Consider the following 18,790-nt stretch of genomic DNA (forward strand, 5'->3'; position numbering starts at 1 on the left):
TCCAACAAAACAAACTATTCCACTTACTGCTCTTTTCAAATCTCACCCACGTTTCCACTGTTTTCTTCTTTCAACAAATGAGATCTTGTGAGATTTTAGAATGAATCTTCTGCTTGATGAGACAATAACAAACAGACCGGAACAAGTGAATTGTAAAGAGACACTTGAGGCACTCATAATAACAAACTGAGCCTGTCTATGGCAACAGTCACCACTTTTAATGGAGATACAGTGACATTGTTCAATTACATATGCTTCATATGCTTACATTATGGCCTGTTGTGCAACTACTGGCTGCTGCCATCTTGCTCTATACTGGACCAATTTCAAAAATACTAGTTCACATCGGTCTCTTAGACACACATACGTGAGAAAATAGGAATATTTTCTCACGTAAAATAGAAAATAGTTATGTTTTTGTGTCTAAACCACCAGTGGTTCTGATCAGTCAGCATCCTGTGAGTAGGTGGCTCCCAAATAGATAAGCAGAGATGCTGCAACAGCAACAGTTATATCAGAGTATTTCTTTATTAAAAGAAGAGCAAAGAATAACACTGAAAGCTTTTCTCGATGGAAAAAATGTTTGTGCTCTTCTCCCGACTGGCCAGTGATAGACGGTGACAGACAGATGGTTCATCTAATCACCTGCCAGGTATTTATTTATTTTTTTAAGCGCTTGCCCTTTTCCAAACAGTTTCTAATGACGGCTTCTCAGATGGTTCTGTGTAACAAACCATCTGGTGTGTCAGGTTAGTCATTCATCGAGGTTAATACCAGAACTAAGAATGGGTCGGATGAGAAATCAAAAGAACAGAGCGGTAAACATCTTACATAGTAAATTATCAACCATACTCATGTGCCCTCTTCTTCACTCTCTCTCTTCTTCTCTTTTGTAGGTGAGGAACGATCTAACTAATGAGCTGGAGAAAGCAGACATTCAGATTGCAGACACAGAAAGCTTCTCCAACGACCCCTGTGTCAATGTCAAGAAACTCAAGGTGAGTCATCCAGCCTGGGCGCTGAACAATTCTTTTTTTTTGATTTTGTGTCACAGTTTTTGTTTTGTATGTCTTTAATACTATAGTTTATGCCATCCAAAGTCAAGGATTGAGTTTGGATGATGAATAATTTATAAGAGAACTGTCCCACTTTGACCGAGCAAAGCAGGGCAGTTCTCAGCGAGACTCATGGAGGCCTAACGAGGACCCTGTATTGGCTGGAGGGGTCTCTACAGTGACCTATAATGACCTGCTCTGACTAATGGATGGTTGATTGTCCTTTTAATCAGAAAATATGCACGTACACACATGCAAACAGGATTCTGTATTTTCTTTCCCCTCATCTTCTCTCCTCTCTCCTTTGAAAGGAAATGAGACAGAACGAAATGAGACCATTATTGGGCCAACATTGAGATGTTAGACCTGTACATCTTTACACCATTTACTACTGGTTTTAACATGCATGGGTGATCGTAATTGCTTTGATGAAGCAAAACTGCATGAAATTCAGATGTAAATGCAGTCAAGTGTGGTGGCTAAATTATCCAAACTATCTCCAGAGGCAATCAGAGATGCATCTGGCCTCATTTGCAGAGTGAGTCGGTGCATGTACAGTTTAAAGAAGGAAACACTGTCAATGTTAGTAACTCAAACACATGAACATGAAGTGGCTGGTGAACTTAGTAAAATATGAGGTGCCAGTGTAAGGGAGTATAAATACATTTTTTGGTGAGAGAAAAGATGTTGGAAGTGAAGACAGCAATGTAGGAGAAAGAAAAGGTTTGATATGTGAGTGGTAGGAATAACGTATTGAACATTAATGTTACAACGTTACAAGAACAGAGCGACAAAGAGACAGAGGGAAGGAGAAGGAACAGGAGGATAAGCTGTCTTTCCTAAAATATATGTGTAACTCTGCATGTTGAGGGCTGACATTTTAAGCTGACACCATCCTTCCTTGATCAATTCTAAATATGCAAATCACAGTGTCGCCTCCAAAGCTTTTCAGAACGTTTGGGCGGGGTGGGCGTCGGGAGGGGGGCCTCCGACACCCTAATGGTCCGTTTCCCGCTCATCTCGCAACAGCAGTTTGCTGTCTCCCCCGACAGCTACGTAATATGATGAGGTAAAGGGTGACACAGATTTGGTTGTGAAGGCTGGTCTTTTTTTGGTTCACTGTTGTGTGATTGTGTGTGGGGGATAAGGGGGCTGTGGCGTCACTGCGTGATCCACAAATAGAGCACTTACATCTGCGATCCAGCTGGAATATTTAAAAGGCAGACAGGCATCTCTGCTGCAAGGCGTCGAAGCAGCCTTCTGCTTTTTTTCATCTTCATCTCTTGTTCTCTGTCCCAAGTTCCCTGTTTGTTACTGGACAGGCTGACAAAACGTCAGAAAACAAAGGCAGGCTTACACACATGCCCAAACACACATACACTCACACTGCATTCTCATCTTACTCACAATCAAGTTTTTTCTTTTTCAGATTTTTTTTTCATGAATATCAATGCTAGCAGACATTTTATAGACCAGGGATTTTTAACATTTATGTGACTGAGAGCCGATTTAGGGAGCTTGATTTACTGAAGGGCCACACAAGAAAGAATGCCCTGAAATCTAAATGAAGTCCAAAACACTTTATTATTTATAATGATTTAATTATTTAAAATGCATTCAGGACTCTTACTGCTCAGATATGATGTAACGAGGGGTGGTCCATGTCTTTTTAAACATTTTTGTCTCACTGATGCAAAAATGTTTTGCACGCATACATGAATTACTCTGTTTTACTCTCAAATGTGGTTGAGTATGGATAGACTTGTCTCAGTATCATTTGTGTCTACATATGAACAAAGAAAAATAAAATGGACACAATTCCAAACAAATTCAGTTATCAACACCTTAATGTCAAAGACCTTAAATGGGCTTTAGACCTGGAAGTTGCCCACACACATCCTCATGCCCACTTAAAACAGAAATTTATATAAAAGTGTGTGCTATATAATTCAATAGAACAAATTAACACACTAATGCTCGTTGGGTCATATCAACAAAATAAAAAATGAAAGCACTTTACTTATCTCTGGTTATTAAAAAAACACAGCTTATAGACAGACTTTAAGCTCTTACTTTGAAATGTCAAAATTAAGTCGTCAGCAAGTGATTCTCTGATAATGTGAAGGTACCTGATAATGTGATACAGGTGGTGATACAGATCTCTGTCTGTGTAAAATGCAGATTTGCAGGTGTATAATTGAGATCACCAAATGCCTTTTCATAAACAAATAAAAACTGCAAGTTGGAAATGTTAGGAAGACATTCAGAAATGCTTTTCATTTATTTGTCATTCATTGAATGTATTCAGAAAGGTTTTTTCTATTTGTGGAATGTGCTTGTGTTTTTGTAGCTCAAGTTTATATTTGCAAATTTTTTTTTATGAATTAAAAAATCTTTTTTTCCCTACATTTGTAAGGTGTCTTATATTTACCCATCTTTAAACACATAAATTACTGAGATAAATCTATCTCCATTGATATTTTATCATTTCAAGAGCAGCCATTTCTAATTTTAGATTTCATTGTTACTGTCAGGTTGTGATGTTTGAGGACTAAAGTCTGACACTGAGGCATCAGTGGCAAGAAACTATTGAGTTTGCAAGCTGACCTTTGATTGGAAAAATAATTTCTATAATGTGATTATGCATCAGTGCAGCACTCTTCGCCACCATATTAGATAAATGCATCACTGAGCGCCCATATTCTAAACCTCATCAGCCTGTGTAATGGCACTTTACATCAACCATGATTCTATAATAATAGAATCCCAGTTTTAAACAAACAAACTTCTTTATACAGACATTATTGCATGCTACATTGTCTTGTGTGCCTGAAAACGCAGAGGATTGGCTCAAGACAAATCGTTTGCACTGATTTTGTCATTATATGTTTGTCCATTTCATATCTGTTATTGATAATATCATCAGAACAGCTGCTGTTGTTGCAGTGTTTTCTCGGCTTTCTTTTCAAACTGATGAAGCACCTCTGCTGGTCCAAATCCCCAAATAGTGCCAGTTAGAGTCTCATACTGTGAACAAAAAACACAGTCATTCTCACATCCAGCTTTAAAGACCAATTCACACAAATTTTACTCCTACAGTTTTCAGACTGTTTTTGAGTTTGTTGACAAGGTAAAACAGGCTGATATTGCAGCACATAATGACTTTTAACTCGAAGGCCTGCTAGTTCCAGTTCTGATAATAATGCCACATCTGTAGTCATTACAGTGTGCATTACATTTAGTGCTTACCTAGGATCAATTATTGATCAAACACACACAAATATGTCCTGCATGTGTTTGTGCTTGATCACATCGGCACACTACACACTCACTGCACAGTAATCATTACAAACAGACGGGGGGATGGTTTAGTGGGTAGAAGCAACGAATTGCCCAGTCTACAAATCACGTCTCCCACAAGCTCATAAAAGACCATCATTAGTACAGTGTGTGTGTGTGTGTATGTGCGTGTGCCTAATAAGCCTTAACAGTGCCTGATTGGGCTTATGAGGTACAATATTACTCAAACAATTATCACATATAAATCACCATCATAAAGTTACAAACAACCCTGTCATGGATAAAGCAGTAAAGGCTGCCCTTAACACTACCCTCTTTGAGAACAATTATAGTTAAATAAAAGCTCAAGCAATGAGGTAGTGTAGTGACCTAGTCCATCTGTAATAGACAAACACTACACACTCACTCATGCCCTCGACTATAACTACACAGCCTTTTCATGTTGTCGCCAGGGAGGCCAGAATTTATACCGAGGCTGTGGTCGTTGGCCATAGCTGGAGTCATTTGGGTTAAGTGCCTTTCCTCCAGGGAAGGACAGTGTTATTAAGTAGCCACTGGCACTACACACAGACACAAACACACACACACTAACCCATTAACATATGGGGGTTTGAAAGGGTCATCGAGGACAAGACGCACGCACATGTGCTTGTGTGATTATTTACTAAAAGTCCTACGTGTGTGTATGTATTTGCATCTTTGTGTGATTGCTACAACTGAGTCACTTATTTGGGAGAGAGGCTGGAGTGTGGGGTAGATCTGACTGAGGACACTATTTGCAGACAGCGTGTCACTCAAAGCGGCCCGCCCTTGATTAATGTGTAACTTGAAGCCTTAATAAAATGCGAACAGGTGTGTTGTATAAATATCCACCCCTGCACAGTTGTCATTAAGGGGGAAATTAGCTTTAGTAGCCAAAATTGTTTTTGTGCCATGCTGTAGACATGTTTATTTCTGCTTCAAAGCTGGGCAGTTTAACATGTGGGTCTATGGCGATCGATTCTGTGGAGCCAGCCTCAAGTGGCCATTCAAACAACTGCCTTTTAAAGATACCGTTGTTGCGTTGCATATTTCTTGCTTCAAATGTTTTCAGAATATAATGAAAGATCTGGCTGGCAGCCATTGTTTCGCACGGACTATTCCACATTACGTCAGGCACATAACAATCTGGTAGTTGTAGGTTTTCTACGTCTTGAGCAAAAGCACCCCTTTTCTCTCTTTCCCCTGGTCATGTAGCACTAGTTTCACAAGTATTTGCTTCTTTCTACTGCAGAGACATGGTACTTTTATGCATGAGGCTTCTTTATATGGGTGAAAGACTTCTTTAAAGCAGGAAAAGCAGTAAATCACGCTGCATTGATTGAACATCACAATCGAGCTTCAGATCATTTTCAATCCCAAGAATAAGAAATTAAACACCGCTACCTTAACAAGGATTTTCCTTCACCACAAGTACAGATAGTGACACATTTTACTTGTATGGTACTTGTACTGGTAAAATGCACATTATGTGTGCCACATACTCATTTCATCCAAGTATTCAGCTCAAGGCTAATAGTTATCATAGTAACTACCTGATGGAAAGTCATACTCCATCTGTCTTTGAGTGTTAATTTATGGTGACATGTGTTTGTGTCTCCTTAGCCCAAACATTTTCCAATTTAAAAGCCCTTTTTGCTGAGCTGTCATTATCAAGTTTAACTGTGATTGATGCAGCATGTTTCAGGCCTATGATACATCTGAGCTAGCTAGCTGGGAGACTATTTAATGATCACCACGCCGACTGATAATCAGTTCACCCAAACCCTTTGCATGTTGCGCCGTACATATATGAACACACACACACGCCGCTGCAGGATGTATGCAAAGATATACGTACACGTCTGTGTGTTAGGTGTTACGTGTGTCTGCTTAGCACTGTTGTACGAATCACACACACAGATGAACATACATACACTCGTGGGACTTTTAGTAGAAAAGAGAAATCACACAAGTGTATGTAAGTGCATCTTGTCCTCTGTGACCCTTTCAACCCCCATACTAACACACACACCCACACACATCACATTAAAATAACGCAGAGTGCACCCCAGAAAAGTTCAGAGTTGTTACCTGCCTTTCTTGCACATCTACACACTTACACATTGTGATGGTGCCAGAGCAGTGGAACAACACGAATGGCTCCATATAAAAGACCCCATAAATGCCCCAGCATGCTCTCTGGCTCTGATGAGAAACCACCAGAGAAGTCTTTTGATCGTGTTGCTCGGCTCTCTGAAAGCTCTCATCGTCTTTTGTGAGTGTGTGTGTGTGTGTGTGTGTGTGTGTGTGTCCCATATGCAATGTTGGAACTTATATAGATGATCTTGTGGTAATATTAATGTTAGAGCTGCAGTAGAATTTAAGGGCAGATTTTTAAAGCTGTACAAAAGCATCTATTTAGCTGTCTGTTATCCGTCATCATCTAACAATAGGGGTGGAAGTCCCTAGAGGACCCCCAGCATGATATTATCACAATACTTAGGTCACAATACAATAATATTATGATTTCAAATGTTTTGCAATATGTTTAGTATTGCAATAACATAAATTGCAATATTCTCACCATTTATTACCTTTTTTTAATCTATGAATTAAGGGAAAAAATTGTCAGCATAGGTTTTTATTGAATAAGATAGTTTTCTGTTTTTCATCTCTTCGAATAATTTTTTTGCAGCAACATTTATGTAATGGACTGAAAAAACATTTGATTTTATTGCTGTGTTAGTAGGCTACCAAATGTTTAATTTACATAAGATATGCTGATCTGAATTTTTTCACCCACCTCCACTAACTGACCAATTCAAATGTATTTAATTTCTTCATATAATCTATCTAGTATATCCAATGTCTTTGGAGGACTAACTACAATGTTTGGCTGTTTGGTAGCTCCTTGTGTGTCTGGTTGCCTTCAGGAATTGGAATAAAGATGACAGTGATTGGTTGCCCCCTCTGATCTGCGGATGTTTGACATATGGTAGAGATTGCCTGAGGGAAGAGGACTTCATGAACTGTGTTCATAATGGTTTCTCATTATCTGGAATAAAGGCAGAACACCATACAGTGGGTTCATTGGAATTACAGTTGGTGTGTTTATCACCTTTTTTTTTTTTTTTTTTTTTTAAAAAAGCTGCCTTTGTTTAAATTTTCACCACAGTTTAATATGGTTATAAAACCTGTGCTTCAGCGTTCAGTTTTATTTTTGCATTTCAAAAAGGCTTTGCTTTAAGTCAGCATGACTACTGAAAGGTTTCTATGTATAGTTGTGTGTAATGTGTAACTTTTTCTTCTAATCAAGAAAAGATGTAACTGAACACTTGAGAACTGCATGTAGCACTCAAAGTACATGACATTACCACAGAAAATACATACAGTATTAAGCCTTTGAAACCTGGAACAACTTCAGTTTTCTTGTGCGTCGATATGCCTTTTACATGCACCTAAACATTTGAAATCTGAGAAACCTGGTTAGATTTTCCTTTGAAAAGATGAAAACATGGTTTAAAAGGCAATGAGCAATTTGGTGAGAGATTTCCCAAAAACTGCAAGAAATTATTTTTAAAGAGAGAGAAAGAATTATTAGAAGGTAAAAATAAGAATTATTTTTATTCTTGTTATAATTATTATTGCTTCTTTTTCTTTTTCTTTCTTTTTTTTCTACATTTTTTTTCTGTTCTTTCTCAGCCAATTTGCTCAGGTTTGAAAGAGTTATGAATATTTTCCTAAAGAATAGCAATCCTGTCGCAAGTCAACTGTAAATGACAAATACTAAAATAATAACGTAGGTCCTCCATTAAATCCTATGTTTGGTACCGTTATTGATACTTTGTCTTCAGATTTCTTTTGTATTGCTCAATGAAATCTGACCTTCTAGATATGTCTGTCTGCATTGTCACAATTGAATAGGGGCCTTATGGCAGACTGTCCATGCATCACACATCATCTCCCGCCTTGTTGACCACACAGTCTGTACATTCATCAAACCTGTGTCAGTATTATTGAATTAGATTTGGGGACAAATCTGTGCTGAAATGTGTGTGTTAGTCACCTCCGCTTGTGTGCCTATATGCCTGTGTTGGCCTGTTCTTGTGTGTTGTACAGTACTTTATGCGTGTGCACAGTAAATGACAGACTGTTGGCCCCTGAGCCTGATCTTTTTTCCCCACCGTGAAACATGCTGCACTTCCACCCAGGCAATCTGAATTATTTACTGAGTCAATCACCGGGCCATGTGCTCTGAATCCCCATGTAAATTTGTGCTCTTCACTCTGGTTGGCAAGGAAGGCAGTTCTGCCCGCTGACACTAATCTCTGTTGTTATGGATCGGCACTTTGTGACTTGATATTGCCTTAGCCTCTTAGCCACTGCTCCGCTATCTAGATCTCACATACTTTTTAACTACTGATGAGATAGACATAGTGATAAAAATACAGATCACACAACATGAGTGATTCGATGTCCGTTTGCTAAGCGTGATGTTGGAGACTGCCAAGAAAAGGCATCACAAACATGGAAACTGATACTAGCGAAGATATATTTTTTTGTCCTATTGACTGTGCAGACAACTTCCGTCGATAAAAAAGCTTACCATATATTGCAGCATTACAGTGATGTCAAAGGGTCACAATCACAATGACAAGCTTGCACTGAATGTAATGGACACTGTACTATACAATGACAGAAATGGAATATAATTCCAATTATATAATAATTCCCTATCGTATAATATACACTTCACAGTGTAGAGATACCTTGTATTTGCTGTAACATTTTGTGAGAATGTGTGGGCTCATATAAGCCATTTAAGTCATGATGTCTTATTCTTTCTCTTTTTTTCAGGACAACGATGTGAGAATCATTATTGGCCAGTTTGATGAGAACCTGGCCTCCAAAGTCTTCTGCTGTGTAAGTTCTCAGCTTATACTCAGTTACAAGTGAAAGCATACAGATGTCAATTTTGTCAACCCGTAACTCTGTTTACATGCACAAAATATTCCACTTTTTGCCTTTATTCCCACAATGACAGTATTCCTATGAAGCTGTTTACATGGCTAATTAAAATGAACACTCCACTAATATTCTCATTAACACACAATCGTGTAAACTCCTCTTAACGTGTCCTCACATGCCATTCATCATGCCAAAATATCGAAGAGTGGTGCGACTGTCACTTGTGCCAAGATATTTCTAAAAAGTCTTCTGACCGGTTACAGACTTGTTGGACCATGCAAACTCAGCCTCCCTCATTCATTCTTTCAACCATCCTCTTGAAAAGGTTGGCTTTACAATATAGGTGCACATCCAAAAACCTGTTAATATATACGTTTTTCACGATGTTTAAAAGTAGGTCTGTTTCTTCTTCACACCAGAAATGTGTTCTTTTCATTTGGGCAAGAGTCTCTTCTCCAGCCTTGCAAACTTCTGCCAGATGGTTTGTGGGCAATGTGTCCAACAGAACGCACAGAGCCGGCCATCAACAGGCAGCCAGTTGAAACACATATTCCAAATGAGCTGTGTACATGTCCCTGAAACCCAAATAACACCGGCATATTCCAAATGTCTAAATTGGAAAATGCTTCATTGAGTATATTAACATGCACAAAATGGTCTGTTTTTTTGCCATTATTATGAAAAAACATTATGTGCATGTTCTGATTAATGTACCCTAATGTAATGTACCCTATGTTATTTATCACATTAAAGTATGGTAAAGTAGAATAGCTGGAGCTGCTTGTCTTTTGGCTTTTTTGCATCAAAATAGGATTTTTTTTTACAATTTCCTACTGTTTGCGGACTTGTCGGACTCTCTCTTTCCTTCCTTCACCTCCTTGAAAAGGTTGACGCTGCAATATTTGCGCATATCCAAAAACCTTTAAAAGCAGGTGTGTTTTTCCTTTTGACCAGAAATGTGTGATTTTCTTTTGCATGCATCTTTACCCAACAGCTTTGCAAATGGTTGGTGAGTTGGTTTGTGTACCACGTATCCATGACAATAACACAGAGCGGACAGAAGAGAAGCTTTGTGTTGCAAACTGCAGTAAAAACTCGAGCTGAGACTCATATTCCAAATTTGGCTGCATACATGCCCAAAAAATCCTCCTACAACTGGAATAATACTAGCATATCCCACACAGTTTAACTGAAAATGTAAAATTTGCAAAACGGCCTGTCATATACATAAAAAGGTATGAAATAATAATAGCAATATAAGAGGGCATGTGGATGTACCCAGTGTCTTTTTAAGCTGTACCAAGAAATCTGTTGTTTTGTATACATTTGTTCCAGTGTTTGGGGTAACATAATTTGACTTTCAATGGCCTCATGATATATTTTACCCTGGGTGCGTAGTTCATGATTTTGGTATTCTTAAACCTCATATATCATACTGTATATCCTGCTGTAACATTGCCTCAACCTCCATTTTTTTCTACCCCTTCCAGGCATATAATCTAAACATGTTTGGCAGTAAATACCAGTGGATTATTCCCGGCTGGTACCAGGGCAACTGGTGGGAGCAGGCCAACAGCACCAACTGCACCACCAAGAAACTGCTCACAGCAATGGAGGGATACATCAGTGTGGACTTTGAGCCCCTCAGCGCTCGCCAGATAAAGGGCATCTCTGGCAGGGTGAGTGACCATTGTACTTTAGAAGAGTGTTTTTCGATTAAATTATTCAGTGTTTCATGAGACATGAAGTCAAAGTTTGGTTAAAACAATTGAGAAAAGTTTGAATATGTTAGACCTTAGTTTACGTGACATGCCAGAAAGCGTGGTCGCCAGATCTGATTTTATTTATTTATTTATTTATTTAACTATTGGTCAAGACAGGCAGCAACATAAGTTACAGACGTAGAAATAGATATAGAAAAAAATACACAATCAAAATACAAAAAGAACAAAAAAAATGTATTCCAAGGAAGGACTAAAAATGATTTTAACATATGCTGAAAGTGAACCATTAAAACAAGAAAAATTAGAACAACAGCTAATATACACACTGACATTGGAGTGTAAAAGATGACATAGTCGTGCAACACTGCTTTGAATTATGCTGTTGATTGAATGTACAATGTACACCACAGCAACCTTGGCAAATAAAGTTCAGTGGAATTGTGAAACATTTTGTTTTTAGTTATGTTGAAGGTTTTCATTTCATCCTGTGGCTACAATATGTTTTATGCAACTGTGTATGTAATCTGCAGAGACAAGAGCAAACTTATCTATAAAAAGTCCTATTAGATGCATGTTTTAAAACCAGAGATCTCAACAAAAATCAATCATGGGATTTGTTTTCACGCTGCACTGAGCACTCAACACAGGAGCATTGATGCTTAAACAGCATTTCCAGTAACTTTGTATCTCAAATTGTGTGGGAAATAATTCCTTCTTCTTTGACAGAGTTTCACCAATAATAGTGAATCTGAAATGATCCAAAATGAATGCATTTTCTAAGGGAAGAATAAAATATTGAAAAAGTTAAGAGATGCACATTTTATCGCTCTGATCTCCTCTCTTTTGCCTCTCCATCAGACCCCTAAGGAGTACGAGCGGGAGTACAGCCGAGAGCTTCAGCAGAAAGGTGTGGAGGCCAGCAAGTTTCACGGCTTTGCCTACGATGGTATCTGGGTCATTGCTAAAACATTGACTCGAGTGATGGAACTGCTCCGGGTAAAACAACGGCAGAACACCTACCACAACTTCACAGTGGATGACCGTGAAGTGGGGAAAATGGTACTGGACGTCATGAACGAAACCAACTTCTTTGGTGTTACAGTAAGTTATACAGCAGATTGACATTTATTTTTAATGGGAACATGTAAAATTATGGCACAGTCTAACATGCTGGAAGCTAAAATGGATTTCTTTTACTTCAACCACTTTCAGTATATACACTGAGACACCAGAGCACCCACTGTCTACACTTAGTTCACAAGTGTGAACACAAAGATACTCTCCAGACCCTCACATACTGAACATGAACATGTACATGCTGGCAAAAGGTATTTTTCAATATTGATGAGACACATTCAGTGAGGGAGTGGGAGAAAGACACTCAGACAAGCAGTGCATATGTAGATACAAACATGGTTTAGAGCAGTGATACTCAACTTATGGCCCTCAATAGGGCGCTGTGTGGCCCCCCAGCCATTTTCTAATTCACATGATGACACACAAGCTGTCAGAGTGCATAAAACAGCATCAAAATAGAGCTTGTTTATAAAAAAAATGCCAGTGGAGGATCCCCCCGCACCCTCCGACAGAGGTCCTAGCTAAGCCCCTAATGTACTAAAATCCAAGAAATGTCTTAAAATCCAAGAAATGTCCTAAGATCCCCAAAATGTCCTAAAATACTTAAAACATCCTAAAATCCTAGAAATTTCCTAAAATTTGAGAAACATCCTAAGATGCCCTAAAATTTGAGAAATGTCCTAAAATTCTAGAAACATCCTAAAATCCTAAAAATGTCCTAACATCCAAGAAATGTCCTAAAATTCTAGAAATGTCCAAGATCGATCCAAAATCTTCTGAAATCCCTTAAAAATGTCCAAAAATCCTTGAAATGTCTCAAAATCCTACAATTGTCCCAATAAACATAACCAAGAAACATCCAGAAATTCTGAAGTTTTCTGAAACCCTTGAAATGCCCGGCTGCTGAGACTGGCCCATTGCCTCCTGTTATTTTGCAAAAGTGGCCCCAAAGCAAAGGAAGTTGAGTATACCTGGTTTAGAGAAACACATTCAAACCATACATAAAATATGCTACTACTGATGAAGAAGCATCTTTTTGGGAAAACAAAAATGCCGTAAATGTGTATGCATATAAACTGTATATTATTCTATATTTGTACAATATGGAGAGGGCAAATGTCAGAACAACACGTACAGGCATTAATTACCGCTCTGTACGACTGGAAGCCTGCATACAGAGAAGGTTACTTAGCCATCCTTGTCTCTGTATGAAGCCTAAAGTGGTGTCATTTGGTGCTGCCGACTCACTCCAATGCATTCAAGATTGATCCTGGTGGCTATGCTAGCTACAAGCTGTGTGTCTGTGTGTGTGCGTGTGTGTGTGCGTGTGATCACTCTCACTTCCTATTGAGCTGTTAGAGGATATCTCCTGTTCCCTTGTAAAGGCCACTCCATTATTAGAGGATACTGTGCTGCTTCCAGCCTAGACAGCCAGTAGGCATGCAGTGCCTTACAGTAAAGCAGAACATTACTCATATTATAAACTGTTTTTACAAATAAATAGCCTGAAAAATGCAAGTGAAGAGAAAAGATAGGGAGGAAGATTGGCTACACTGTGAAATTACAGCAGTAGGGTTCAATGAATGATCAGCATTTTCTCATAAACATTGACTACATGTGGAAGCATGAGAGACTAAAGTGAAGGCTGAAACAAAGGAGGAATGAAAAGATGTGCTGTAATAAGCTAGAAATACAGCTTCTAGTGCAGTATACATATAAACAGAACAAGAGAGACAGAAAGAGAGAGGAAACAAGCCTTGGAGAAAATCAGTACAGGCTACTGACTTGTGTTATTTTGAGGTCCTTTGGGGCTAATGTCCCTGGGGGACGTGGATATGTGTTGCAGCACTCTACCAAATCCTCCGAGTTGTCATGCCTTGCCCCTCTACTCTCACCTCTCTCAGCAAAGACCCACTCAGAGCTGCTGATCAGGAGCAGGCTGACACCATGTCTTTCCTCTGAGACTCAGGGAAGCAAAGCAGTGCAGGAATATTGATGGCCATGTAGCAATTCATTCACGCCTTACTCACAGGCACCCAAATAGATAATGAAGTTCTGTTAGGCTGTTTGTTCAGCTAGAAAATTCATTCTCTCCTTTCATATTTGTACTGACACATATTGATCCTATACATGTAGCTGTCAGTGGTGGGAGAGGTACTCAAATCCCTTACTTGATTAAGTGTACTTATGATGCCAAAGTTTATAAATACTCTTTCAAAAGTAAAAATGATGTGTTCAGGTTCTAAGAGGAGTGTGTGCTTCAAAATAAACCTTCATCAAAATGAAAAGTGCTCATTATGAAGCAGGACCCTTTGAAACTGTTGTCTTGAAATTTGTAAAAAAGAAAGTTTTATAATAAAATATCTATGACATCATTACAATGGTCTCCATTATAGGAAACAATGTCCAGAAAACTACAGTCATAATTCTTATTATTATATATTTAAAACTATGTTGCAGAGGAAAAAAATAATTGTGTGTGTGTGTGTGTGTGTGTGTGTGTGTGTGTGTGTGTGTGTGTGTGTGTGTGTGTGTGTGTGTGTGTGTGTGTGTGTGTGTGTGTGTTTGTGTTTGTATTTGCATACTCCTCAAGAATTTCTTGCTAATTTTGGGGCTATTTTTTGTCAAGTTGTTCATCGCCCACTTTCCATGTTTTTGAGAGAAATCAAGCCAGTTTGCTAAGGTTTTAAAGGGTTAACAAGACAACAGACCTGCTATGGCATTTATATTGTCTTGGTTAATATCAAGTTGTCATAACAAATACATCTCAAACAATGACAGATTTGCATTAAAAATGACATATTCGACCGAATGACACTTGATGACACCAATTAATTGTCTTGTCATTTTCATGGCAGTTTTATGTTAGCTGATCTACATCCAGATATACTGTGACCTAAATAAAACACAGTACACTGTATAATAAGCTCAATTGTCTGCGACCCCAATCCTCACCGGAATAAAAGCAAACTGAGCAAGAATATTGTGCATGTAGTAAACAATTATGCTGTTTAAAGACAGCAATAATTAAATGCATTTTTGTACCCAAAGATTTGCAATCTATCGATATTTATAGCTGTTCCTTAAAGGGATTACATGAAACAAGATCAAAAGTGTTCCCTGTATGTAGCACACACATAGTACATAGAAACTTCCACCCACACAAGGCAGACAAAATCATAGGAAGGCAATTTCCCCTCCACACTGCAAACATCTTTTATGCTATTTTTGTATTCAGATTTCAAAAGTGGCTATTACACAACTCGCTCGATTTGCTTATGAATTGCAATGACTTGCACTGGATTTCCAATAACATTAATCCATGTGCAAGCACCACTGAAATGGCATACTCCGCATGGCTGCCCTCAGTTTAAATGTTATGTGTACATGTATGCTCTATCATACGGGATCACACCCTACCTTGAGCCCAGTGTCTTTCTGGATGTCACGATTTTACGCCGTGTGTTTGGGGTGTAAACACGCAGGTCTTCGCAGATCAGTGCTGAATCGGTAGCAGCTGCGGCAGAAGCAGAGTGATCATGGAGGGCTCCACAGTATTGATCTGGCTGCTGTCAGGGCCATAGAGAGGAGGACTGACATTAGCTGGGAGAGATTGTCAGGCCATAGAGAGTGCAGATAGCTGCTGGAACCACAGGATGATGTACACTGGAATTCACCAGGGAGGGCTGCATGGGGAGAGACACAGCACATTGTGATCAGAGATGACAAGTGTGCTGGGATGTTTTGCTGTTTTTTATCTGTGGTCAGTGGTCATTGCGTCAGTATCAGTGTCTTTCTAGGCAATGGTGAGTAGCACAGCCTGAGGTTTGACAGTCAAATGGACACACTGAGGTGAAACACACAGGGGAGGGTTATGTGCATCTGCTTTTCACTGTTAACCCTTTGAAATATGGTGCGACATCACTTTTTTGGTGCTTTGTTCAGACGCCTTTCGCAGATATTTAAACCTTTGAAATGTGCACAAATTGGTTTGATTTCTTTTGGAAACATTGGAAAAAGGCAATCACCAACTTGGCAGCAAACGTCCTGCAATTGAAAAGAAAAACAGTAAAAGGTGACAAAGAAAATTACCTGAAATTTTTCAGATAACAAAGATAAAATATCAAGAAAACTACATACATAAATATATATTTAAAATTAGATTACAGAAAAAAGATTAATATTTATATGTATTATTTTAATTTAGCACTTTTTGCAGGCAATTTCCTGTTTTGTTCTTTTACCTTTCTCTTTCTGTACCTTTTTTTTCCAATTTCAGGTAATTTTCTTGCAACTTTTCAGTAATTTCTTGCTATTTCGTGGTTCATTTCTTCTCAAGTCGCTCATTGCCTCCTTTTCGAAAGAAATAAAGCCAATTTGCTCAGCTTTCAAAGGGTCAATGTGTGTCAGTGTGTGTATGTGTGCATCACACTTACATCAATTGTGATCCCACCTCAAACCCTGAAAACCCCGGAGGATGTCACACCTGCAGCCCACAGACTGACATCTCATTTGACCCCAACACACCTGTCACTGACAGTTTTCTCACCTCCATTGACAAAGTGATACCTGGCCACTTCCGCCGTCTCACTTCAACAAGACAAATTCACAAACACACACAAACACACACACGCACGCACGCACGCACGCCCTAGACACAGTGATTGCTCCATCAGCCACTATTGTGACTTAGGTTTGAACGTCCTTTTGAATACCAGACAGGGGACACCTGTCTGGGTCAGTACACTCCAGTGAGGTTGCCTAAGCTGCAGAGGAGAATAATACCTCGTAGACAGAGGCTTTACAGTATCTTCTTTGAATATTGGTCAAAGGAGGTTAATTTAATCGTTATAGCATGGACATTTATTTCTAAGTGAGGATGTTAGAGTCAGTGCCTCTGCATGCGTTTGATCAGTGGTGGAATGTAACTAAGTACATTTACTCAAGTACTGTACTTCGGTAAAAATTTCAGGTACTTACTTGAATATTTTCTTTTCACTTCACTTTGTACTTTGAACTCCACTGCTTTTCAGAGGAAAATATTGTATTTTTTACTTCACCATATTTATCTTCTAACTAGTTACTTTAAAAATTAAGATCTGTTTTATTTGTACAAGTACAGCTGAAGTGATCAGTCCATAATTCAATTAACTGACAAAAAATAAACTGGCAACTATTTTGATAAACATTTAAATAATTTTTTTTTTGTTTTTTAATAGTTTTGAGGGGTTTTTTTTGGTGTTCTTTATATTTTTCTGAATTGGGTACTTTGACAACTATTGTAATAAAAATTAAGTCATTAAGTGATTTTTTTATAAATAGTTCTGATTTTTGGGTATCTTTTAATTTTCTTTTTTATTTTATTTTTACTTTTCATACTTCAGCTACATTTTATAATTAGACTTTCTTACTTTTATTAATGTAACATTTTCAAAACAGATTAAATTTCACTGTGTGGTATTAGTACTTGCTGCTTAAGTAAAGGAACTGAATACCTCCTTCACCTCTGTGTTTGATTCACTTTTCATAGTCTCCAAACTGTGTACACACTAGAGAGGACTACACGCCATTTCAGTGAAGTTTGCGATAGCTCCACTTTTGCTGATGTGAAAAGCAATTATGGTGACGACGCTAATGCTCGGCGAGAGCATGACGGTGCAGCTACTCTAGAAACCTGGATACATACACTCACAGTCATTACCAGTTCAAGTCAAGTTCCCCTGTTTTCAGCCCACATTGTCTGACCGTGTTTACACATCACAGATATCTGAATGTAATACCTAATGAGCTGAACCGAGGTGCACCGCACTGTCCTACTTACACTTCAGGCATAATTGCACAGCATATTGTAGGACAGAGCAGTGTGTGACGAAAGGAACTTGTTAGTGTCGACAACTCAGATCGACACTGCGGTGTGGAATTGTCAGCAAAGGATCTGTTGTGCATTGCTGGGGTAAAAACGACACTGTAGACCCTGCGTCTCAAGAGTAGTTGGCATAAATGCATCATCAGGGACGCATGCATGTACACTAGCGTGTTGTGACAACGTATTAAGTGCATAGACATTGACATGCTTGCACGCGCACAAACATCAAAGATGCCACACAAAGACTGGGATTAAAACAGGGGGGCGGGATCCTGCTCTGCCACTTCAAAGCTTGCCATCTTTTTGAGGCAAAATTGGCTCTCCAGCTTCCTTCCCCATATCCCCCCCTCAGCTGTCTTTTAATCAGCCAATGCAAATGCTCTCTCTCTCTCTCTCTCTCTCTCTCTGTCTCTCTTTTTCTTTTTCTCTATCTGTCTATCTCATTCTTTCTATCTATCTATCTATCTCTCACTTTCTATCTATCTATCTCGCTCTCTGCTGTCACCTGTTTTGTTAGCAGGCCAGTAATATGTAAACCCAGTTAAATGTGTAATTAAGGAGCTCTGTAAGCAGATGGCGGGCTGAATTAATTGAACAGTCTTGGTAGATGAAGAGGGAGAGAGGGATAAAGAGACTGAGGGAAGGAGAAAATAGAACAAGGGAGAGAAAGAATACATGAGAGAGATAAGGCGACAGAAATTGATTTGAATATGTCTTACGATATTGCCACAAAGTTGGATTGCTTTTGTCTACCTTGTCTGCGTTTGCCAGACGCCGCC

General features: G+C 38.8%; 1 protein-coding gene across 4 annotated transcripts in view; it reads left to right on the forward strand.

Annotated features, from left to right (window-relative positions):
* The window catches only part of gabbr2 (gamma-aminobutyric acid (GABA) B receptor, 2), a 241,497-nt gene that overhangs the window by 137,440 nt on the left and 85,267 nt on the right, over positions 1–18,790 (forward strand). For all 4 annotated transcript variants that reach the window (XM_088090502.1, XM_088090503.1, XM_088090504.1 and 1 more), the window contains 4 exons: positions 897–998; positions 9,234–9,299; positions 10,835–11,023; positions 11,927–12,169. In XM_088090502.1, the coding sequence (XP_087946628.1) occupies positions 897–998; positions 9,234–9,299; positions 10,835–11,023; positions 11,927–12,169 (600 nt within the window). The remainder of the gene's footprint in view (positions 1–896; positions 999–9,233; positions 9,300–10,834; positions 11,024–11,926; positions 12,170–18,790) is intronic.

Source organism: Plectropomus leopardus, chromosome 17 (genome assembly GCF_026936395.1).
Source record: "Plectropomus leopardus strain MGB_pleo_1.0 chromosome 17, ASM2693639v1, whole genome shotgun sequence".
Classification (NCBI taxonomy): Eukaryota; Metazoa; Chordata; class Actinopteri; order Perciformes; family Serranidae; genus Plectropomus; species Plectropomus leopardus.